Below are 26,298 nucleotides of genomic sequence, written 5' to 3' on the forward strand. Positions count from 1 at the left end.
AACATTTTTGAGGATACTTCCTTGGACAATTGGAAGCAAGAAGGGCTCCAACTGAGAAAATGGCAAAGAATGGTGTCACAATGGCTCCAAACTGGGAATCCCAGGGACAAAAACTAAAAAACAAAAGGGTTACAATGTTTCACCAACCTTAGATTCAATAAGCGATTCCATGAGATAATTATTCCACATGTAGTGAGGGTCAGCCTGAAGAAGTGACAAGCTCATCACCATGATAGTGCCGAAATATGGGCACAGAAATTCAAGGAAAATGATCAACCATATATTACGACATATGTAACAGAAAAAAATGACCAAACACATTCCACTGAAAATATAGTACATGCTTAGTTTGACAAAGTTCATCAAAGCTATAAAACCTCTGAGATGCACATCGACAAATTTTCTTTTTATTCAAGAAAGTGTTAAGGAAAGTGAGAGGCCAAGATGTATTCAAGAAGAGGGAAATAGAGAAAAAGATGGAGGGGCTCATGATCTTCAATCATACAGCCAATAAGGCTGGAAGATTGAAGTGTTAAACTGACTATTGGGCCAGAGGCCAATGTAAATGTAATAGCTAATCCTAGGGAATAATGAAAGAAAACTAACTAAGGAATCTTTAAAGCCCATTAATGGGCCCATTAAGGGCCCATTAATGATCCTCGGTGGGCCCATTAAGGGCCCATCGTGGGCCCTAATATTTGGTCCATAAAGGACCCAATATTATGGGCCTCCTATCTTGATCTATTTCAGATCAGGATAGGGATTCCAACGGCTAGTTTTCTAGCCGTTGGAATCTATCAGAGCCTCCAACGGCTATATTCTGTTTGAATATAGCCGTTGGAAGACAGGCTATTTCTGGCCTTTGTTTCTGAGTTCAAAATTGATATAAAAGGGGAACTATTGATGCAGTAATAAGATTATCTTTTCTGCCCCCATCTGTTGTTCACATTCTCTCTCTCTCAGCACAGTCTCTCTCTCTTCCACATTCTCTGATTGTTCACAGAAAGTGAGAAAGAGAGAAATGGGAATCAGACAGTGCGCACGCGATGGTCAGAGCCACCGCCCAGGGAGACATATTTTGGTAAGAAAAGATTCATCTAACCAAGTCCATAACAGAGTTATTTTAGCCTCAAAATATGACTGTTTCATAGCTGTCCATTGTCCTTCAGTTGTAGCAATGCACCATTGTTCCTCTTCTTGAATTAACAGAATCGGATCGAACAATCTTGAACTAGGTTGACCGTTGCTTCCATAATAGAAAGTTTGATGAAAAAAAATAATATATAAAGAAACCAAATCCCTATGTTAACTCTAAATGGTAAGCAGAGGGGGCTTTTGATAATGATGGAAAGACCTCGCACAATGAGTCTACATATGTCTGTACTAACCTGATCTGGAGATCACAAATCTCCCAGTCGATTTGGTTCACTTATTGGAGGAAATCAATCATGCAAAAGACTTCAAAAACATATCATGAACATCCAAGAGTCTAAATCAAATTTCAGATCATGGCACATATATGGTGCATGCTGTAGATGGTGATAAGGCGCAGATACTGGAATGGGATGGTTTTTTATCCTGAGATAAAATTTTGTATCAGCCCAGCCCAACAGATAGTATGTGAGGAAACTTGTCTCCGGTACTAAAAAGAATAACAACCCATTGCGTTCACGGATAAAGTAATAATATTTGAATCATTTTATGAACTCGACAAAACTAAAGATAATTATCATTTTTTTTGAAAAAAAATTAATAATATTTTCCACAAGCACTTGGCACCATTCCATTTTGTCCCCAGATGTAGGACTAAATGGAATGATGATATGATCCCGGGCGTGTTTAAGAACACCGGCGGCCTATGAAGCCGAAACAGTCCAATGGCCCACCAGAAGCCCTAACTTAAGGACCAGAAGAAGGGGAAGAAAACAGGGGATCCCGACGTGAGTGAACCTTCCCTTCCCTAGCGTCTCCCCTTTCTCCTCCCTCAGCCAGTTCTCACCATCATCATGCAGATGATCTTTCTTGCAGAGATGGCGTTTTCTCACACCTTCTGGGAGCGATGGTCTTCCCACGTCTCTCTTATCTCCTTTTCCTCCGTCCTGGACTAATCTCTACTGACTTCTTTCCCTGAACACTGGACCCTTGTCTGAGTTCAAGGGCATTGATGAAGGCCTAAACAAGAGTATTCCCTTCTTGCTGTTTTGATAACACTAGCGGGGTTTTATCAGATGACCCTGGAGGAGATGGTCCTTGGATGAGAACCAATAACTGGTGGAATTGGACAGGACAAAAATTTAAGATAATTGGACCGAACAGCCAAGCGCCGGTTTGGGATGGCTGGGATGACACAGGAATCCGATGTTGGAGGGTGTGTTATCAGATCAGAGGGTGGGTAATCTGCTGGGCATGCAGCAGTATCCATTACATGTATGATCTTCGAGCAAGATATCAGATGGCTGGATGTGGAGAGGCACAGCATTTTCAGTTTGATATGCCAACAAGATTTCAGAGGGCCATCAGGAGGAAATGACACTAATCCTGTCCCGCAGACTCCTACGGAAACAGAAGGTTCCCTTAAAGGTGCAGATTTTTGGCTGGTTGCTGCAATGGCAACACATTATAACATGAGCCCTGTGGATGCAAATGCTCCCAGATACCTTAGCAGATTGCCCTATGCATACACAGGGTGCGGAAGACTGCTCTCACCGGTTCTTTAAGCTTTTGTTTGCTCTGGCGACATGGAAAGCATAGAAGTTCACCCGGGGTACCTGGCTTCCAACGAGGCCTGCTGGGGCTCTATCCATGGAAATGTGTGCAAGGTGCAAATGAAATGGGAAAGGCTCCTCACAGTATTATGGGTGATATGGCTGCATTGCTAGGAGATTGTTTTTTTCTAAATATAAATAGGTGACACCAGATGAATCCGTGAACCCCCCATGGGGACCTTACAGTTCCTTTACCATCAATCAGATCATATTCAAACCCTCCCCTCTCCGCCTGTCGCCCGCTGGATTCATGTCACCTTTAAACCTTCTGCTTCATGTATGGCTCCATCTGTAGAAGCCGTTCTTCCCCTGAACAACACCTCGTTTCGATGCACCCAAATGGCCCACAACACTGCCAATGCTCAGCAACCTTCTTCATTTCCTGTGCCACTGCAATTCTGGACTGAGTCCCAGAAAGTCTCTTTAGATGTCACCTTCACCGATCAATCGTGCGAGCAAATGAGTGCTCAAACAAGAGATAATTGCAGTCTTCTTACCCATTAGAGCATAGCAGCCATTGTGAAAGACTCGTCAATAGTCTTCTTCGCTCAAGCAACCAACCAAAGATCCTCACCTTCAGCATGACTCTTTGTCACCATATGAATCTGCATGCTCGGATTTGCAACCTGTCTTCCTTTTGCCCTTCCCGAATCCTTGCATAGGCCTTCTGGACTGAGAAGGAGCCATTTATCCATACCCAACTATCCCACTCTGCGCTATTCGGTCTTAACTAAATTAGGGATTGTTGCATGTCCATGACATCAGACACCCGCTGTTTGGATAAGGCACCCTGTATGATCAGGATCCACGCTCCATCCCAACAGTCCCGAACATGGGCCTTTTGATTGTGCAAGCATGTATATACGCAGGAAAGTCTCATTCAAGATGTCTTGTGCCGACCATGTATCCCTCCGTTATTAAAATGTTGCCCTGTGGCCTAACTTTGCAGAAAAGAATCCTCCTACTCGTTGAAAGAGCTGTCTAAACCCTTGGCAGAATAGTGATGCCCCATGATACGGATCTGGCTTTCTGTCCCAATTCAGTCCCTTGCCCTTGCCAGAGTTGCTATAAGATTGCGCCTAAGGGAAAGGCTCTCTAAATGGACAATGTCCTGCAGATTGTGGAGAGTTTTATTTCATACTGGTTACACAGGGAATGAAGGGAAGAAGTCTTATGTGTGTTTCACGCTCAAATGTATTACTAACTTTGGGCTGATCGCAGACTTCAAGTGATCTTCTCTCTTTTCGTCAAAAAGCAAATCCTAAATAGCTGATGACGACAAAGGTGATCCCTTCTCGTTCTATCATTCCATCGTAGAACCTGCCCCTCTTGCCTTCTAGGTGCTCCACTTTGTATAGAGTCCCAAAAAGCCACCTCTGATGAAATATCCACCCCCTTGAGTGGTTCACAGGTCCATATCATTCCGGCAAAGGAACAAACAAAAAAGAGGTGAGTGCAATCCTCATCACCATTTGTGCACATAGCACACAATGCCGGAGCTTCTAGGAGTCATTTATTCCAAAAAAACCGTCGTCACTATTCTTCGTCGAAGGAGCAACCAACATAAAATTTTCATCTTAAAGGGAAACTTTTGTCGCCATATAATGCAACATGTGTAGAGGATCCTCAGTTCATCCCCTCTGTCCGCAGCTGAGCTTCACATAAGCATCTCGAACAGAGAAGGATGCACCTATCCACTTCCACCAATCACGTGTCGCTCCTAGCGGACGTAGGTGGATTAGGGTTTGCTGCAACCTCATACAATCATTCATTCTTTGGTCTGATAGGGCGTCGCCTAGGCATGGGGTCCATGTGCATCCCAAACACATGCTAACTGTGGCATGGGGGGTCCTTGCAAGGGTATACAGGCAGGGGAATTCTGTCTTCAATGTGCCTTGGGTGCACCATGCGTCTAGCCAAAACCAAAATGCTGTGCCATCTCCCAGCTTGTCTTCGAAGAAATCACGAACTTGAGGAAACACATATCTCAACCCTTGCTAGAATGCAGAGGCTGCTCGGACTGGATATCCAGGAACTTTCCAGTTCAAGCTCGAGCCATAAATCTCTTTTAAAACCAGTGGCCATCGTTGTATCATGTCCCATAATTTGTGCACCCACTTGGCCAGTAATGCTAGGTTGAGATCCTGCAATTTCAGTACTCCTAGTCCCCCCCAAGCAAATGGGTCTGCACACTATATCCCAGGATACAAGGGAAAAATTTTATCATTATACTTTCAGGACACTTCTTGGTTCCCACTGGTATGTTCAAAACTGAGAGGTCGAAAATAGGCATCGCTGACAGCACGTGGCATAGAAGCACCAATTGTCCCCCCCTCGATAACACTCACTTTTGTCATCCCTCCAACTTCCGCTCTATCTTCTCCACTACTGGATGTCAGTCTATAAATTTGATATGGCCCACTGTCAATAGGAGACCCAGATATTTCATGTTGTATCACCAGGTGTTCCCAAGGCTCTAGAACAAAGAACTTCTCCAAACCTGACAAAGGTTGATTTGGCGCGGTTAATGTCTAGTCCGAACAGTCTGCGAAAAGGTCACGCAGGATTGATAGGTTTTTAGCCTCCTCCTCAGCCCCCTCTATGAAAAAGTGGTATCGTCTGCATATTGCAGAAGAGGAATACCTGCCTGGAAACTGAAGGTCCGAAAACCTTTCAGCAGGCCATTGGAGCAAACCTCCATTGTGCTTATTACAAGGGCATCCACAGCCAAGACAATGAGTAGCAGGGCTAGAGCGCATCCTTGTCTAACCCCTCGTTGCGGTTGAATCCAGCCTCCTTTGGGGCGTCCCTTCACCAGCACCACGAAAGAGTGGGATGTAATACATCATTTCATCAACCCCACCCATTCGACTGGAAAACCACGACGCTGCAGAGAGGCTCATAAGAAGTCCCAATCAAGGCAGTCATATGCCTTTGCAAAATCCACTTTCCACACGAACCATCTTACTTGAAATCTTTTCCACCCAGTCAAGATTTATGATGCGACAACTGCACCATCTATCAATTGTCTCCCAAGAATAATGGCAGACTGAAAAGGACCTGAGCCAATTGGCCAGGACCTTGGCTATGATATGATATATGGAGTTGGATAGTGCAATAAGTCGAAAATCTCCCACTCTTCTAGCTCCTTGACATTTGGGGAGAACTAGATATGTACAAAATGGACAGAGATGATGTTGAGGACAGGACGAAATAGACGAATATTTTTCCACCTGAAGCTATCAGAGAGCGCCTTTCCGTTCAGCCCCATTCGGCTGGTTCTGAGATGGCCTCTGCCATCCAGCTATTAAACAAGTGGCTGTTGGATACATTGTGCAGGCATAATTATGGATTCTTACTCAAGGCTTTTGTGGGACATTGTGGATTAATATCCCTCTTGGTGATCTGAAGATAGCCAGCGATCGTCCTTTTTAAATATTTTGTGATTGCAAATCAGTTATCACTATAGCTCAAGATCTAATACAGTACAATTGCACCAGCATATTGAAGTTGATCCACACTTCAGAAAAAGAAAAACTGGAGAATGGACAATTCAGAATCATTAGATGCTTAAAAAATGCTCAAATAGCTATTGCCAAAGTTTAGATTGATAAAGAAACAGGCCCATTTATATTTAAAAAAACAACATGTCCTCTATTTCTGCACACATAACTACTTTAGTGAAGAAATTAAACAGCAGAGCTAAAATAATCAATATCGGTCACTTACAAAACATACTTACTTTGTGTTCCTACTTGTCCAATATAAAACATTAAATTTATAGTTTTGGGACATGCTAATAATGTTAGGACACGCAGTCGCACCTGTCTCCAAAGAGGAAGCAGCTTTGAGCCCTCGTTCAAAGTTTGCATCCTTTGAATGCTGTGATACACAAAGATAGGGAAAAATGAAAATCACAGAAAAAGTAGCATAACTCAAAGAACAAAAAGAGGAAATAATTTCTTTTTGAAAATAAATAAGGAAGATAACCCGAGAATGGCGATGAACCTGATGCTATTAATATATATAAACATTCAATATATATGATGACCAAAACGGTCTTCCCTACAACCCTGTTAAACCAGTATGAAATAAGAAACTCTACATCATGCAGAACTTTGTCTTTTGAGGCCGCCCTACCCCCAAACATCATCTCATTTTGGTACAACCAGATTGCCCATAGTATCGCGAGAAACCTTCCCCATTCCATCTTTTTCCTAAATCTGACTTCTCTGATAGAGTCCTAGAAGGCCTCATCAGAAGAAACATCCATTTCATGTCTCACTCAAAGGTCTAAGATGTATGCACACCTGTTGCATACCCATCAATTCAACAACCCTCTTCTCCAACAAAGTCCCTTAAAATATTGGGTTCCATGCTCTATCCCAAGAGACGCACTTCATGCCTGACCTGTGCCCCCCTTCCTGCAGCTGCACTCTCTGCAGCACCACTGTCTTGGACATCACATGTGCCCACCAGTTCATGAGAGGGTTATTCTCTGCCTCCTCTTCGTCTCTACTGTTAGGTTACTCCTTGATCCCTTTTCTGTAGCATCCATTCGTCTTGTGGCCTTTTCTTTGTATCTTGTCTCCGCTCAGCAGCATTCCCCACATGTCCCCCCTCCACTAACCCTAATCTGGCATTCTTCCTGGTCTCCACCCGGCTTTCTCCCTGCATTATCTCTCAATGCCAGTTCACCCCTTGAGCCGTATAATCTCTCTTTTTAAGTCGCTAGTCCTCTGGGGTGCTCGCACCTCCCTCCTTGTTTGTCACCCTCTTCAGCTTTATTTGTCTCCTCTTGTGTAGATATCAGTCTCACACCCAATGTAGCTTCCTCATGTCCACCTTTGGTGACACGTTCTCTGGCGTCAGAAATGATTGACTTGGTCCAGCTGGATCTGTCAACTCTGCTGTCTCCGGCATCATCGCTGTCCTTGGCGGTATGGGCAGTAAAGTTATCTCCTGGCTGTCGAGGGGTATGGGATCACCCTGGTTTGTTGACCTTGACTATGTTTGAGCATGATCCAGCTTTGAAGACCCATTGTCTGGTGATCCACGAGTGCCAGGGACACTTTTGCTGGCTGCCCCCTTCCTGTGTCTCGAGACAAATGGATCCCACAGTTTGTAGCTCCAACTGAATACCAAGAAGGTCTCTGGGTGTCCTCCCCTCCTGTCCCCACCCCAAGGCAAGTATCCTCTGCTACCCCGTGTCGCACCCCAAGTCTCCAAGATGATTGTGATGTTGGTGGAAGAAGTTGAAGCCTTTTTTCGTGGCCATACACTGAGGTGTCCTCCAGGCCTTGAACCTGAACTATCTTACGCAGCTGGTATCTTTAGGTCACTGCCACATCAAATATCGCCACGTTTGGGTCCCTGCACACCACAGTTCCTGAAGGGAGAACACCACGTTAGAGTTTCGTGAAGGGTTTGAACATATCCTCCATTTCCGGCCATCTTTGACATCCCATTGGAACCCTCGGACTTACATGACATCAACTGGTTCTATTCCTTACATGACATCTGCAGGGAGAACCCAACACCATCATACTTCCATGATCCAATTGACCCTCTGTTTCCAGCTATACACTACAACATAGGCCATCACGGATGCTGCTCATATAAATGGAGCTCCTGTAAAAAAAAAGATAAAAAATAAATAAATAAATAAATGGAGCTCCTGTATTGAGCCTCCACAGTTCCACCTGCCAAACACTGGAAATTTCTTCCATAGCTCACAGCACTCCTACGGCTCCAGGGAACCCTCAACTACCTCTCCCATCAAACACTTTTGGATCCATCCTCTTCCCCCCCCCCCACTATTGGGTTCGCTCCCTGGTTTGGATCATTCCCTCTCCTCCACCCTCCTGCACATGGGGTATCTTGCCTTTGTCACCTACCTGCTGGCAGTCTAATTGGCAGTGACCCACGTATCTACACCTGCGGCAAATCAATTGCTCTCAGCAATGTGCATGGTGATCCCACTCCAAGCATATAAAACAAGTATCCCCCTTACTAATATACCCCCTAGTCAATGTGTCTCTTTTCAGCCATGATGTTTTTGCTCATCGTGATTTCACCTTCACTCATCCTTCATCAGTTGGCACCTTGTTCGGACTATCGAGTGACTCAGAAATCCCAGGAGATTCACCTCTGCCATTCATTGGAATCCACCTTCCTTTCTCTATTCGTCTCCCCCAAATCTTACACGAAATCGTCTCCCAGGGTGCATCATTCCCACGTCCATATGCCCATGTCCTGATGACTCATTCCCAGCATGCAAATTAGGAAATGAGATCACGGTCACCTCCTCTATCCTGGAAGTGGGTGTTGTCTCCCTCCAAATGCTCTTGTGTTATAGTCATGTTTGCTGCCACCTTCATATGTTTGTTAAGAAACATCAAGATTATGTCACTGACACAGAGCTAATAGCAACAATTAACAGTTGAAATAATTTGAAATTAAGAAAGTAAATAGTAGGAAATGTCAAACCTTAGGGTCAAATTAATATCATAGGAGAAATATAATCCAGTTGTCTTCTCAGCAACATTCAAGAGAGAAGAAAACTCCAAATCCACTTTTCTCTGTTAAAAAAGATAATTACTGAAACCAAGCTCGAGACAGATGAAAAAACTAAACAAGATAAAACCTTTACCTGTTCCTTGGAAATGTTTGAAGCATTGTGGCATGGCAAAACTCGTAAAGACGAGACTTTAAAAATTGGATGGCCTAAATACGAACCAACACATTCCCGTTCTGTAATCACCAACAAACAGCCTCCTGTTTACAAAAGAGAAGATGATACTGAGAATATATCCCACAAGTCTTACACCAGCATCCAACTTGAAAATCAAACAGAATTGTCTTCATTTTTGTCTTGTATATTTGAATTATATTTCCTTAGCAGTGCCACATCTGTTTTTTTCCACCACTGTTGCTGGCAATGGTAATCTATTCTGCATGTCATCTGCCATACTTTTGGCTATGCATCAACATGACGTACATCTTCTGTGGGCCTCTTCACACTATTCTTGTGTCATCCCCCATAGAATAAGCATGTCCTGCTTCCTCACATCTTCTGAGGGCCCTCAGGTCTGTGCCATGTCGTGCCACCTATCAACCACCATAGCCCATGACTTCTCATGCTGCACAGCTGCAGAACTGTTAATGTGTCCCATCTCATCCTCTCTCAGTGGCTTTCATTTCCAAATTATTTTATCAATGGGAGCCATCCTTTGTTGTGTCACAAAAGTTGTCATGTTGTGCCATTTCTCTTCTGCACAGACCACCTTAATTATGCTCCTTTACACCTCTGTACCGATTCTTCTCTGCATAATTTTTACAATGGGCATCTGTTAAAGGCCCAATAGCCTGTACAAGAGGCGGCTAACACCTCTTGACCTTTATTAATGGAGGATTAGAACAGTCAGGAGGGAAGAAAGTAGACCTTAGAGAGATGGGAGCCTGGAGCTGAGGATCCCTGGGAGGCCAACGAGGCTCCCTAAGAATATTCCTGTACTTTGGTCTCCTTTTCTGTCACCTAGATTTTCTGCTTCTAGGGAGTATGATAAGATCTTGTACAGACTTATCACTGGAAGAAGAGGCTCAGGGTCATTGGCATCACGCATATAAACTAGACGGCACAGGTGATACTCTATCAATAGTATCAATGAACTATACCCACTAAATTGATATCGAATTTTGAATGTAGCAGAAATCGACATTGTATTTGCAGCAAAAGAACAGGATAGTGTAGATCAAGACAGCTCCTCCTCCAGCAGAACTCCTTGATCTCGGGCGGCTCCTCCTCCAGGCGAAGCTCCTCCCACCAAATCGGTTGGGGTGTCTCCCTCCTACCGCTCTGGGCCTCCCGACTCGTAACCATCAGGTGCTACTCCAAGAAATGACAAAAGATCCCATACCTGGTTTGTCAGCCGTTATTTATAGGGGAGAGACACCACTTCTACTTTTCTTGGTCAACATGCCTGGTCAACGGTCCGTTGACCAGGTACACTTTTCCTCTTTCATTGGTACTTCCTTGAGTAGAATCTATCAACATGTCATCCTTCCAAAAACATGGATGGCAAGAAAGACAGGCATAAATGCAAAAAAGAGACCATTTTGTTTTCGCATCTGGAGTTCAAAAAGCTATAACAGCTGGAAATTCATCCCACACTAGAGAAGGTAGGACACCCTGAGTTATCCATCTTCTCTTGTCTCTTGTTGACTTTTGGAGGCACTAATTTCTCATCACGCCATTGTCCTGTCTGAAGGATTTCTATTGTTGGAGATACGATTTGCTGGAAGTTTTCACATTCATAAAGCAGAGCTAAACAACCTCATGAGATCATTTTCCCATTGCTTCATGGAGGATATTGTATACAATCATCCAGGATGTATCAGAGTCCATGGTTCTGACCCAAGGATAGATGGATTCCCAGGAAACACAAATTGACCTTATGGCAGAGCATCAAAAGAGGCATTAAGATGTGTTGGACTAATCATTTGGCCATTGGTAAGGGTAGAAGCTTCTCTTTCCAGTTCACAACATCCATGCAAACCGATCTTCCTGACAAACTTGAACCTCCTTTAACTGGAGAGATGTCCGAACCATAAAGGTAGATGCAAAGAGGGAAAATACCAGTTTTTTAATCTGGGCATGAGTAAAGTTGGATGGGCCTTGCCAAATGATATTTTAAGTTCAACCCCATCACTGAACCTTAATATCTTGAGCTCATCATGCTACATCTGGAGGGTGAGGAACTTTATTGGCATCTACTGGAGAAGGATCATGATTTGTGGATACAGATTAATTCATGTGCATCCAATGGAAAATCAACAATCTTCTCCACCAAGAAGGATCCAGCTTCTCAAGTCGATCACATTGGAGGATGCACTGGTGTTAGGCAGCAAGACATCAGTCCCAAGGAGCAAGAGCTTACCCAAGGGAGGATGTGTTTTGTGCGCACTGCAAGAACAGAAGGCACACAAAGGAGAATCACTAGAAATTATCACAAAAGAACCACAGCATTCAAAGAGGGTTTATGGGGCTAATCCCAGCATCAGGCCTCAAGAGACTGGGAAGCTATCATCTGCAACGGGAAAGCCAGTTGAGACTCTGGAAAGAGGTGATGAGGTGCAACAGCTGAAGGAAGACATGAGACAGATCAAAGAACTGTTGAGTTCCACATTCCTGGCACAGTCGGATGAGAGTAATGCACTACTTGGGGTAAAAGATTTTTCTAACTCAAGTCACAACTGAATTTTAGACACAAGTGCTTGACCATATTACTGATAGGTTACTATGCCTCGTCGAGGGCATTCTCGTCATGTTCTCTTTTTTTGTTCCTTTAAATAGCACAGCCCTCCTTCTGGGGAGGGCAGACTAGAATGTTGTCTCCTAAGTGATTATTGACTTCTCTTCCCCTCTCGTCTCTCCTATATCTACCATATGTTTCCCTCCATGATCCCTGTCCCCGCGATCGTCTCTACCTCACCGCATCTTCAGGCGACTCGTCCCTTGGCCGATCCTTACCTCCCCTGCTCGACCTCCTCTCCTACCCTTCCCTTTTCACCTCTCTACTCCAAGAATTTCCCACCTCACCTCATCCTCTTCCCCTTCCGATCCGAACCTAGCACAAGGTTTGTATCAATTGGTATCAGAGCCAATATCCACCTCGCCTCTGCTGCTGCCTTTGTAACCATGGAGACGAAGTCTGAATGCTCGTCCTCCACGGGGGGCGTCGACACGTTAGCGAAAGCCATAGCCGATGCCCTGGACAAGCTGTGACGCTTCATGGACAAGCAGTGACGGTTAGCGAAAGCCATAGCCGATGCACCTAGCACAAGGTTCGTATCAATTACCCAAATAGTTCGCAGTATATCACTTATTTCTGTCAGTGAACCATGCAAATTTCTTTCTGCAGGGGCAAGCATTTTATCAGTGGTGAGTATTGGAGATAATCATATTAACCACCCCTGCCTGCTCTAAGGAGTTTTACATGTGCCAGAGCTCAAGGTGCAATTGATATCCTTGCAGAGATTGGTGTGATACTAGCTGGACATTTGTACTTGACAGTGATGTTTGTTTCTTGTATGACAAGGTGTCCAGGGGAGGAATTCAACAGTTAAAAGAATGGAGAGACTGCAACTTGAAAACTGTCCCATCGCTTGTCCTCCTCAGTGAAGCTGTCTCAGGCTGCAGACTGGATTCAGTTAATGCATAGGTACATTGATATCCTGATTTTGAACTTATAAAATTGTGTTTTCCTAAAATTCGTATTCGAGGTGTGATATGATCCGAGCCCGCGTTTATGAACACTGTTGGCCCATGAAGCCGAAACAGGCCAATGGCCCACCAGAAGCTTTAATTTAAGGGTGAGAGGACGACGGAGAAGATAGGCAATCTCAATGTGAGTTCACCCTTCTCCTTCCCAGGTCACCTTCCTTCTCTTCTCTTGGCCAGCGGTCACCATCCTCGTCATGCAGAAAGAAATTTGCAGAGAAGCATCACTCATGGATCCTCATGTTTCAATACACCACGGCAAAATGGTATTGATGAGAGAAGAAATGAGTACACCTTGGCAACTTCCAGAGCATTGCTCTTCCAAGCACACATGCCTATGCATTTTGATACGGTCCCTATAAGAAAATATGAAAGGAGAAAGAGGAAGGGGCTGAAAGTTAGTGGGCTAACTGGCGCTGAGCTGGCCAACTAACTAACTTTTTCTTGAAAAGTAGCTTAGAAAGGAAATGAAGAGGGAGTTATAAATAAGGATACAGGACAGGAAATAAGCACAGAAGCTTTTGGCTTTTCTTGGAGCGAGCTATTCTTGAGGAGCAGGAGCTGCATTCGGCGTGAGGCTCTTCATGGGTCGTGTCTGCAGAGAAGAACGAAGACGAAGTCGGGGTGTTCTAGTACGACAAGGGCTAGGAGTGAGGATCCAAACTCTGAGTCCCATTGATCAGAAATTTTTACCATTTGATACGGTAGTGTATCACATTTCTGACAGGAAGCAGTCATGACAGCAGTTCATCATATCAATAGAATACCTGAAAGGTAATTAGACATCTAGTCCAATTGATCAAATGATCTCAGTCTATCCGGGGATGAGATTGAGAACTAACCAGCTAGGAATTACACATATATTTTGATCTCCAAGCTAGTATATGGGACAGCCCCAAGCATTGCGTCACAAATTATCCATGGAGTTTGAAATTGAATCTCAAGGGAAACTGAGATATTTCCTTGATATTTTTTTTTGAAAGATGGTTGAAAGAGGGCGGCCACCCAACAAGCGATTACCACCCAAAGTGCATGTGCATACCCCAAAGCTCAGAAAACATTGTACTGGTCCAAATCCATCCATCTTGTTCTCAGGGTCATGGGTGGCTCTGATTCAGAGCTTGTTGCATGCCCAAGAACTCTACCCTCTGGTCTGACAGAGCGCCCTCTACCAGCAGGTTCCATGTGTTGTCCCAGCAGTCCCCCATTGTGGCATCTGGACACATGGCTAGAGCAAAATGGAGAGGAAATGCCCCCCCCAGAGGCCCATATAACAAAAAGAAATTTCCTTTGACACCATAAAACTATTGGATTTGCTGCCAGAAATTGGGATGACAGAATGCAAGTATATGTGATCCCAGCTAACCCCTATATAAATTCGGCTTTTGTGAAGAAGCAAAACATGCTAATGAAGAATACTATTAGCAGTATATCGATCAACTTGTTTACCACAATCACGTGAGGCCGGGTATTGAATTAGAAGTTGGACTCCTGGTAATACCCCCAAACAAACAGTAGGTGATTGGTTAGGAAGAACCATGGTATTGGTGCAGAAGTGTTCACAGATGCACATAAGAGGGTCGCTGCAGTTGATAGAAGTTCAAACTACAACATTCTCTTTCTACTTAAATCAGATGATACTACATACCAGAGAAAAAAATTAAAACCATATAGATAGACCTCTCTTTAGGTTGCTTATCTTCTCACGTGAAAATCTACAGTCTACTAACCCTATCGGAGTGCGAGTTAATTGAATATTTATAAGAACTCAACTATGAGATCTTGCATTTTCAAAGCTTGGGAAGAACCAAAACCCTATTCATAAAATAAATAAATTAATGAATAAATAAATAAATAACTTAAACATGCCTACAAGAAGCTTCAGTATTCCAATAACTCCAAAAATTGATTGCACTCTGGGCGATGTCCCAGAGCTTGGCACAGGAACCTCATCTGTAAAACAAAAAAATTAAAGGTATTGCTTTAAGACGAGATAAAATTTCAAAAAAGAGAATAGAATAGTTATGTTTTTTTCTTTTTTCACACAGCTTTTCTTTAGAAAGTAACCCATCAATTCTCCACAGGAAAACTGCATAATATTTTTTCAGACTACACTCGCAATTATGACTCCTATTATTCTTGCTGTTCATTTGTCTATGTTTTCCCGCTGATAACTGTGAATCATCCGAGATAGCAGCCACGAATGAAGCATACCCACATAAGCCTCATCATTAAGATTTTTTTTGAAAAAAATTGGGGGAAGATCACCTGAGATTGCCCTTCCTCATCATTGAGATTTATAAAAGATATCTTGGAAGATAAGCACATTTAAATCGTAAGAGTAAAAACTTAAAATCATATGATAAACTGCCTCAACTTGTTTCTATAGTCCATCTTTTGTAAGTTACAATTACTTATACTGCATCTTTTTTTACTCTTAAGTGACTCTGTAAAGTTTACAATTTTCATAGATATAGAGCATCAGATATTTCAGACTAGATACAATAGATTGAATATTGTAAATCAGATATCGTGGAATGGAAGAAAGATACATGTGAGTGTATCATTGGAGTTGTGCCCATAATCTATCCCCCCTCTTCCTTCTTCTCTCTACCACCTGAAAGAGCTTCAGATTCCTCTGGATCCACATCCAGTGGCTTATAGCAAATGCTAAAAAAAATTTCTTGCAGAAAGCCTAGGACTACAATGTGGAGGATACAAAAAATTTGCAGAAAATTATCAGATTTATGCCATGGGATCAGATGGCAGTAAGGAATCTTTGTTTCTCCTGAGCCAAAGTTTCAAAAAGACAATCAAGAACGAACTGAGCCTATGTAATGTAAAGAAAACCAATAAATTTCAATGAAAATATGTACAAGAAAGATACACATCCACCAATCGAAGCCTACCAATCATGTTCATAGACCCATCTGCACGACTAATCGCCAAACATGATTCTAATGTGCCGTCTGTAGGTTCAATAATATAATGCTCTGGAAGCTCCCACAACCTCATACGCGTACATAGTTTTCTGCTCTGCTCAGGAAATTCCATTATGTCCAACAACTGAAATTCTCAGCAAGATAATAAAAACATCTCAATAACTGTCAGAGCGAAGGGCTACCGTGAACAAGTACGAATAAAAGATGAAAATGGTTGGACTGGGTATATACAGCACATCAAGTTTTTTAGAAAAAATATAAGAAAACCAGGTTTTTTTTAAAAAAATAAAATAAAATTAGAGGTCTACGCCTTAACAAGTATCAGAAGTCAGACGCCCATCTTCAAGCCTGTCTTTTTGTTTAATTTCATTCTATCTGCCTGGTCAAACCTAGCAGAACATTGATACGCGTTATTACAAGATTTACCGAAGAAGGAAGCCCAGATCTAGTCAACGGAGGGTTGACCAGACCAAGTGATTTGGCAGGAAAGACATTCCTCAGACACCTATAAATACAGGAGGAATCACCCTGGTAAGGTAACGATTTCTTTCTTGATCTTGAGGCCTCTGGACCAGAGGGAAGGGTGGAGCTTGGCCACTGGAATCGCTGATCGCTTGGGGGGAGGAGTTCGACCTCGAGGAGAGAGGACCGCCACGATCTCGAAGGAGCTCCGAGACCAAAGCCGTTGCGATCACTCCAAGAAGTCTACGTTTCCATTCTTGAGCTTTATCGAAATGCGCTATTGTTTTGGATATTTAGAAATTCAAGAATTCTAAATCCTTTTGATACTAATGCTGGTATCACATTCCTTCCTAGAGGAGGCGCTCTAGGGTTTGAGAAGTAAAACACCATAAAGTGTACAAGAGAGTCGGGTATGGGCCAAATCACATATGGCCCAATCTGGTTACAGTATGAGGAAGAAAGGAAACAAATAAGAAAGAATCAGGGTTTAACATCCCCCCTCAATTTGGGTGTGGATATTGTCCATGCAGAGCTTGCCAATTAGCTTGTTGAAGGTTGATGGAGGTAGGTTTTGCATGAAGAGATCAGCCACTTGCCCAACTAATTCAACAAATACGAGATTAATAAAGCCAGAAGACATTTTGTGCTTGGCCAACTAACAGATGAATAAAGAGTTTACATCACAACCAATGAATAGAGAGGGGAATAAACTTCTCGTAAGTTCAAACAAGGGTGTCCCAGGCGGCTATGCTGAAGAAGCAGTCTATCTTGTATGCATTTCCAATCCTCTTGAATACACAGTCGACTCCAAGTAGGCAACCCCAAGTGAGCCCCCTCCTCCAGCAATAGCATTCTCCCTGCAAAATTAACATGCACAGTCTTTGTCCCCTCCACTTCATGACAAATATCAACCATCATGATTCAGAATGAGGAGGTAGCCACTAAGAAATACCAATGTCTTGGGTGGAATAAGATACGCTTTGAGAGCATACACTTGAAGGACTCCTTCAAGAATATCCAGACCATCTACCTGAGAGTAACCAATGTTTGAGACGTGTAGAGTGCCGCCGTCAGCTGTGATAATCCTCCTGTTTCCCACACTTTCAGAGTAATTATAAACTTGTGATTATATGGTGTCGTGTGGTTTGTTATCCCATATCAAGGATCCAGCAGAAGGGAAGGCAATAGATACAGAAGTACAGCAAATGTTTCTATACTCATCAGAAGGAACAAATGAGTTGGAGGTGGAGCCAACCAGGATCAACTTCACGCCCAGGCATACTCCTTGATGGAGCTGCCCTCTTGGATAATTTTTTTTGCTTTCTCAATCAGTCGATAGACCCTCCAGATGTTACTTTTTTGGGAATAATTATTGTGGATCTAGTTCCCCAACTGCTTCACAGTATCCATATGCAGAAAATTGCCATACATCTCTGAATGCATGGTGCCCAGGAGCCAACTATGGATGAAGGCCTCCGCGGCATCCATGAATCACAGGCTGGAGAGGTCTCAGTCACTGGACGGTCCACCAAATGCTTAGTGAGGAGATGCGCCTTGAGTGTCAGAACAACAAATTGTCTCCATCAGGGGAGATTAGCCCCACTGAACTTCACCTTCAGGTAGTGGTTGAAGAGGATCTTGTGAGAGATCAATTGGTCCCCCAGCATCAGAGTTCCAAGGGTAAGCTGGAATCAGATGTCACATTGGTTGCACTATCCATGGAAGCCGACTCTTCTCAGGAAGGTCTGAGCCACTTTCAGACAGTGGACCAATGTGCAGCATAAGAAGGATGGGGAAGGACTTTTATTTTTTTCTTGTTGGTTAACTCAGTGTGGATCACTCACCACAATATTTCAACACAGAAACCAGACCTGTGTCAACAATTGAGGACGCAAAGGACAGGCGCACTGGGGGACATGTAGACAGTCTCCACAGGCAGACATGCTGCAGGACGTAGAAGAGCTGACACGTGCACTGATGAAGCACACAGACACACTGAAAGACAAACAAACAGGCTCTAGTTGGTAAATGTACTCACAGCCTCTGATGGCACCTTCCTTCTCCAGTGTCAAACCCCACAGCACCAAACTAAGCTCTTATACCATGTCAAAACCTAGCGGGAGATTCCTTCCTGGAGGAAGCGTTCTAGAGTTTGAGAAGGGGAACAAAAGTATTGATAACTAATTACTTACTGGCTTAAATACCAGTAAGTGTAGAGGAGAGTCTGGTATGGACCGAATTACCTGTAACCAATATGGTCACAATGTATGGAAGAATGGAGACAAGGAATAACCAGACATTTCTCTTTTATTTAGTTTCATACGCAATGTAACATCTAGTTTTTCATGACTGTGATATGGTTCTCACTAGAAAGTATCCGAAAAGGCAGTTTGCATGTGACACAGCACAAGCATGTGTGAGCTCGAACAACTAATGGACAGGAACTCCCTATAAATAAAAGGATGGAGTCGTGGAAAAGGGGTACAGATCATATTTTGAAATCTTGGCAGGAGCTGCGGCAACTGAGCAGCAGAGGGAGATACTCTTTACCTCGCTGGCAGGATGACATCGATACGACCTCACTCCTGTTTCTTCTCCACCCATCTTTCTCTTCTCTACTCAATTCTGTTACTCTTCTTGAACATTCTTGGAGTACAATCTTGGCATTCTTGGATAGTACTCTTGGCAATTTGTCCTCCAGACCACAGTTCGATCCATATTTCTCCCTGATCGTAACAGACTGTAGCAAAGCACAAAGACTATTATAAATTTGACCCGCTATGTATTTTTTAAAGGACATTAGCTCTAATTTAGTTTTAAATAAATTAAGATCGCCCAAAAAATTAGCTCTTATGAAAGAAATGTGGTTGTTTTCCATCTATGTCGCTAAAAATCCCTCTCCTATAGTTCAAAAAAAAAAATTCCCTCTCTCCTTCTACCCTAAACTACCTCTGCTCTTTGATACATCGGAGACAGCAGCGAATTGGGGATGTCAGAGGTTCCATCATAGTATCAGAGAGTTTGGCAGTAGCTATCTCTCTTATCACTCTTTGTGAGGAATCCAAATTCTGAGGAGTGGGCCCATGTATTGAAGGACAGACCATATAAATTCCTCATGGGTCTGAATAATGAGTATGAAGCTGTGAGAAGCCAAATTCTAAACCGAGAAAAGGTGCCGGACCTGGAAGAAGCTATTCGGCTCATTTGGGAAGAAGAGAGATTTGGTGTGGCTTCAGAACCACTAGCGGGAGATAGTGGCACAAGTCTTATGTCCAAGACGGTGCCACAAAAGACTCAGACGACCCAGAATAGTCAGAAGAATAAAAAATTCCAACCAAAGGATGGATTATTCTGCAAGTATTGCAAGAGACGAAATCACAACATTGACCAATGCTGGAAGCTCCATGGAAGACCAACACGCACAGGCCAAGCAAACAATGCTACCTCCCAGGAAGAAACCAAGGATGATTTTGAGGAAACAAACTCAGAAGATTGAAAGACCTCTCAAGCTACTCCAGGAAGTGAACTAAGCATCCGAAAAGAAGAAGTTGAAAGGCTTAAGAATATGCTCGGCTCTACGTCTATGGCGAGATCAGCTGATCATCTAATTTCAACAGTATTTTACTCATCTCCTCTCAATCTAAACTGGATAGTCGACTCAGGGGCAACAAGATCACATGACCCCAAGCGGCATATTTTCACCACATATTCCTTGTGTTGCACTCCAAGGAAGGTGATCACTGCTGGTGGAGAAGTACTTCCAGTAACTGGAATTGGGACTGTCCATATCAATCTCCTGGGGTTGCTTAGAGAAGTATTGCAGGTACCAGGACTGCGAGCACAACTTATTTCTCCTCAACGGCTAGTGAAAGATATTAAATGTTAAAAATTCTGGTGTATGTTTTTTATTTGACAAGGTACTCAACCGAAGGATTGGATCTGTTAAGATGAAGAATGGGCTTATTCAAGTGGAAGATAATCTTGGAGATGCTCTGACGGTGGGGAGCTCCAAGTCTACACCAGAAGGGAGCATAGTTGCAGAACCTGAGAAGCTGAAAGAAGTTCAACTTTTGCATTCTAGAACTGGACATCCGTCTTTTGATGTTTTGGAAAGGATGTTTCCTAGTTGTGTAAAAACCAGTGGTTTATCAAACTTATTTTGTGACGCATGTCAGTTTGGAAAACATAAGCGAGCCTCTTTTTCTGGCAGTAGCAAAAGGAGATATCGTCCGTTTGATATAATTCATAGCAATATTTGGGGACCATGCAGAACTCCGTCTATTACTGGGAAGAGCAGGTTTCTTATTCTTATTGATGATTGTACTAGAATGACATGGGTACACTTATTTAAACACAAGTCTGAAGTATCCAAGATTATTCGAGATTTTTGCACATTGATAAAGAATCAGTTTTCTATCACCATTAAGAAATTTCGATCAGACAATGCCAAAGATTTCTTTAACAGTTCATTGACCACCTATTTCAGTGAGCAGGGTATAATTCATGAGTCCTCTTGTGTAAATACTCCTCAGCAGAATGGGATTGCAGAACGGAAAATTGGGCATGTTATTGCCACTACCAGAACATTACTCTTCCAAGGCCAGGTCCCAAGTCAATTCTGGGGAGATGCCATTCTTACAGCTGTATATTTGATTAACCGGCTTCCGTCCAGAACACTAGAATATCAAAGCCCCCTTGAATTGATGTCGAAGTATTTTCCACAGGTCAAGATAAGTTCATCCATTCCACTAAGAGTCTTTGGATGTACAGCTTTTGTTCATGTTCATAGCCCTGGTAGCAAGCTCACTCCAAGATCAATTAAGTGTGTATTTCTGGGATACTCACCAACCCAGAAAGGTTACAAATGCTACAGCTCAACCTTGAGGAAGTTCTTCATCTCTGCAGATGTGACCTTCAATGAAGACAATAAGTACTACAGCCTATCAAGCAATAACAATGAAGCAGAGTTGGGGTATATTCCAGATTCTCTAACAGCAAAGGGTAATGAAAAAGAAGATGACTACAACATGAGATCTACATCAGGTCAGGAGAGCCAATGACAGAATAAAACTCAAACACAGAACTGTTTGGTTCTGTGTGATCTGCGTCACCGATCGAGGAGTTTGCAACCATTCTGTGTTCTTGAGAGAGGGCCTGTATTGAGTTGTATCCCCATCTGACTCCATGGGATAGCTCATGTATCGAGCTGTGATCCCTAAAGGACTGTCAACAAACCTCAAGGGAGGCATTAATCTGCGATTTTTAAGGGAGCAAACTTCCTGCTTAAGCTTTGGTCTCAGCTGGTATCTTGTCTTGTTTATTTTTTCAACAGCTTCTGATATGCTAGATCTATCTCCAGTCCCCAGTCCCCTTCACCCCTTCAGCTGAGTATGCAAAGAATGTTTTTGAACTTCCCAAAACCCCTGAGCAGTACAAGCTAAAAGGCCTCAACTTTCTGGAATGGGCTGATTATGTTAAATTGATTCTACAGGATGGCATAAGCTCAAACATCTCTCTAAGGCCGCTCTGAGTCAGTCTAACCCTCTTCATAAGGGATGGTTAGAAGCTCGATATTCGAGCCTGATCCCACTATAGGACATTATCTACTGAGGCTACTATCTGTTAAGGATCTATGGGATTGAGTGCATCAGATGCACAATACATGGAATGCCAAACCACTTCTTTTTTTTAACAATAAGGAAGACCACTCGAAACCGGTGGCCTACCTGCTATCATTAACGGTAAAGATTTTGTACAAACAATATACAATCAAACTCAAATAGGCTATCTTCTCCCTCCATCCCACAAAAGACATCAGCGCCTCCACATCATGAGCGGCATTCTCCACCGAAGCCGCCCTCCCTTTAAACCCTACCTTGTTTCGATGCAGCCATATCGTCCAGAGCACCGCGAGCAAGCACCCCCAATCCAGTCAATTTCTGAGTCTCCCTTCTAAAACTGATGCCCAAAAGGCCTCATCCGAGAAGATATCCACCCCCGGTAAATGCTATGATGCCCAGACGCCCTACGCGAACTGACACGTGAAGAACAGGTGGAAGGAATTTTCCACACCCCTGTCGCACATAGGACAGTCAATGGGAGCCGCAGGGGCCCATCTTTGCCGATAGACCCGTGGGACCAGCCTTCGTCGCCTCAGCAACCAACTGAAGAGCCACACTTAAAGGGAGACTTTGCGTGTCATCAACATGTGGCAGGCATTACTGGTTGTCTCTCGTCCCGAGTTGCCCCTCGGATTTTCAGATATGCATCTTTCAAAGAGAAAAATGGCCCCCACCACATCCAACCATTGAGGGAATCAACTTCCGTTCTGAATGGTTGAAGTGCCTCTTGCAGCCCCAACAGCTCCTTAAACCGTGGCTCTGATAAAGCTTCTGTCAGCATTGGGACCTAAGCCTCATCCCAACATTCCCTGACCGTGGCCTCTGGATTCCTTGCTAGAGCAAATAGCCTTGGGAACCTCAAATTCATGGAGCCGTGATTGGACCAGTTGTCAGTCCAAAAACGAAATGTTGCCTTATCTCCTAATCTGGGCTCAAAGAACTTACAAATGCGAGGTATATCTTGACGCAGACCGCTCCAACAGGGGGACTCTCCTCTGACTCTAGCCCAGCGTCTCTCCCAATCTATCTCGAAGCCATACCTGTCTCTCAGGACGTTGAAAACCAGCCCCTCCACTGAAGTCGCAATCCTTTCCATCCACTCAGTCAACAGTGCCAAATTCATTGATTCAACATAAAGGATCCCCAGCCCTCCCTGCTTTACTGGTCTGCATAGAATCTCCCACCCTATTAGCAGCAGTCCCTTTCGTTCTTCCTCTCCATTGGCTCCCCAGAAGAACCGTCTCATTGCCCCTTCTAGTCAATTTACCACTTCCGCTGGTATTTTAAATACCGATAAGTAGAATATTGGGATCGCAGAAAGCACCGACCATAGAAGCACCAGCCTTCCCCCTTTCGAAAGTACTTTGTTCTGCCATCCCTCCAGCCGCCTTTCTACTTTCTCAGCCACCAATTGCCATTCAGCTGCTAGAATATGCCGCCCTGTCAGCGGGAGACCTAAGTAACACATCGGGAGCAATCCTCGAGGTGTGCCTAAAGCTCTGGCACATTATGTCTCTTCCTCAAAGGTAAGTCCAAAGCCCACGAAAGCGGACTTAGCTCGATTGAGTTGCAGCCCTGAGAAGTCCGCAAATATACCAAGTAATGCTGATAGAATACAAGCTTCTGCATCGAGCCTTCAATGAAAAACGTGGTGTCATCCGCATAATACAGAAGTGGGATGCCCTCAAGGTAGCTCGCCATCTAAAGCCCTTGAATAGACCTTGTTCGCAGGCTTTGAGTAAGCAGGTGGCCAGGATGTCCACCGCGAGTAGAAACAGCAGTGGTGCTAACGGGCAGCCTTGTCAGACTCCCCTTTATGGGCGGATCCATCCCCCTTTAGCTCGACCATTGACCAGTATTGAGAATGAATGAGACGTAACACACCGTTTCACCTAGGTCGCCCACTCATTGGCGAACCTGCATTTGCGCATAATAGACCATAGGAATCCTCAATCGAGCGAGTCATATGCTTTAGCAAAGTCGACCTTCCATATGAAACCCTAACTCTTTGTTCGCCTTCTATGCGGATATGATCTCCTTCGCCACCACTACATTGTCCACCAATTGCCTACCCGAGATGAAAGCTGATTGAAATGGTCCGATTAGGTCCCCAATTGCCACCCTTAGCCGGTTTACTAACACCTTGGCAATGTAAGATATATGGAATTCGAAAGTGCAATGGGCCTAAAAGTCCCCCACATTGATGGCACCAGAGCGCTTGGGCAGCAGAAATAAGTATGATCGGTTTAGTCTCTCCAAGCCATAGTTACCACGCCGGAACTCTTCCAATGTACTCATCACCTCTGATCCGACCACCTCCCAGAATTTGCTGAAGAAGAATACTGGGAGTCCATCGGGGCCTGGTGCACCCTCTTCATTCAAGTCTTTGATTGCCTTCCGCACTTCTTCCACGAGGAATGGCTTCACCAGCTCCTCTTATTGGACTTGCGTTAACTTAGATGCACTTCTACCGCTCCATCTCTACAGGTTCCGAGCCCCTATTTTAGTCACTTCTCTGAAATGATTTGCCAGCGCTTCTCCAATCACCTGTGTCCAGACAACTTCCCCCGCTCTCACTTTCAACCGGAGTACTTGATTCGAGCGTCATCTTCCATTTGTCACTAAATGAAAAAATCGAGTATTGGTGTCCCCATCCTTAAGCCATAGTTGGCGAGATTACTGTCTCCAATCAAGCCCTAGCTTCTTGTCTTCTTCTTCCACTATCCTTCCGCAGTTTTTTCTCTCCGTGCGCTCAATATCAGTTAGGCCCCATATATCTTCTAAGGCATCCATCTGCTGAACTCGTGTCAGGGCCTCATCTCTACGGCAATGTCATTCTTCTCGGATCTTTTTCTTTAATTTTATTAGATGAAGGCACAAGCCAGCCAGTTTTGTGGCCAATTGCACAGTGGCTGAGATTTGGCTGGGTTGAGATGACCACCATAACATCACTTCTTCTCTAAACCCTTTCTCCCGCAACCACGACCTATCCATCTTGAAGTATGTGGGTCTGTTTTCGCCGACATTATTCTGCCATATAATTGGGGTGTGATCCAACAGCAGTCTAGGGAGTGCACGCACATTGGTCGATGGGTATTTCTCCAGTAACTCTACTGAGCCTAGAAACCTGTCCAGCCGGGAGAGAGTATTAGACCCCCTCGTACTTCTCCATGTGTAGATACAATTCATCAGCCCCATTTCTTGCATGCCCGCCCTTGATATAATTGAACAAAACTCCTCCGAACTCGGATCTTGCCCACCCGTCCCATCTGGCCTATCGCCCAACTCTAACGTCATGTTGAAATCTCCTCCAATAAGCATGGGGGTCCCTTGGAAGAGGGAGACCAAGCCCTCTAGCTCCTCCTATAGCATGTGCCGGCGTGCTGCAATAACTGAGCCGTAGACTGATGCCACCACATAGCGGCAGTTGTCGCTCTTTCTCTTGATTTTAACAGCAGCCACATACTGTCCTGTCCAAGACCCTCCTTTGCATAAGTCACCGTGTTCCATGCCACCAATAAGCCCCCCATCTGCTGACTGCATTGACTGCCGCGTAACCCTCCAGGAACCATCACCCCACCAATTTCCACTCTTTGACATCACACCTCTCCAGCATTGTCTCCTGTAAGCATACCACATCAGCCCCCCATTATCGCAAATATCCCCCCACCACACCACGTCTCCCCTCATACGGAGACCGTGTACATTCCAGGAGATGCATCTCATACACTTCTTGAGATGAAATGTATCAGTCTGACCCAAGGAGACATGTTTAGCAGAAGATCTTATTCATGTTAATATTTGTTTGTATTTGTATTTTATTCGTTTTTGAAGTGACTTAGTTATACACAAGTGAATTAAGACACTTAAACTCACCCCCGACCCAGGCCACATCCTGGGCCCAAGCCCGCTCTTGTATCTCATGAGGATTTAAATCCCAAATTCTTAGTAAGAGAAGAGTACCTTTTTCCTAAACCCTAAACATGAAGACTGGCAGATGGTTTGCTTTGCTCTAGCAGAACTGACATGGTATCAGAACCATGGAGAACGGTGGTATCAGAACCATTGAGGGCCTCTGACTCAAATTTAAACCATCTTCCATTGCCGATCATCAACAGCTTCCACCATGGAGAACGGTGGTCAAGTCGCTTCATCTGGCGTCTATGATGAGAGATCGGATCCACACAAATTGTTCCAAGAGGAATGATATCTGGAGGGTTTGTGCT

At 44.0% G+C, this 26,298-nt stretch overlaps 1 protein-coding gene across 2 annotated transcripts in view; it reads right to left on the minus strand.

The window, feature by feature from the left end:
* Positions 1–26,298, minus strand: part of LOC144716988 (phosphoinositide phosphatase SAC7-like) — a 46,202-nt gene that overhangs the window by 19,297 nt on the left and 607 nt on the right. Inside the window, exons 2-8 of one of the 2 annotated variants that reach the window (XM_078592291.1) lie at positions 15,957–16,083; positions 14,917–15,000; positions 9,418–9,542; positions 9,255–9,346; positions 6,590–6,647; positions 148–204; positions 18–51 (exon numbers count right to left, since the gene is read on the minus strand). In XM_078592291.1, coding sequence (XP_078448417.1) covers positions 18–51; positions 148–204; positions 6,590–6,647; positions 9,255–9,346; positions 9,418–9,542; positions 14,917–15,000; positions 15,957–16,062 — 556 coding nt within the window. In that variant the 5' untranslated portion in view covers positions 16,063–16,083. Of the gene's footprint in view, positions 1–17; positions 52–147; positions 205–6,589; positions 6,648–9,254; positions 9,347–9,417; positions 9,543–14,916; positions 15,001–15,956; positions 16,114–26,298 lie in introns of both variants that reach the window. The other variant, XM_078592290.1, reaches the window with a different exon arrangement.

Source organism: Wolffia australiana, chromosome 2 (assembly GCF_029677425.1).
Source record: "Wolffia australiana isolate 7733 chromosome 2, ASM2967742v1".
Lineage (NCBI taxonomy): Eukaryota > Viridiplantae > Streptophyta > Magnoliopsida > Alismatales > Araceae > Wolffia > Wolffia australiana.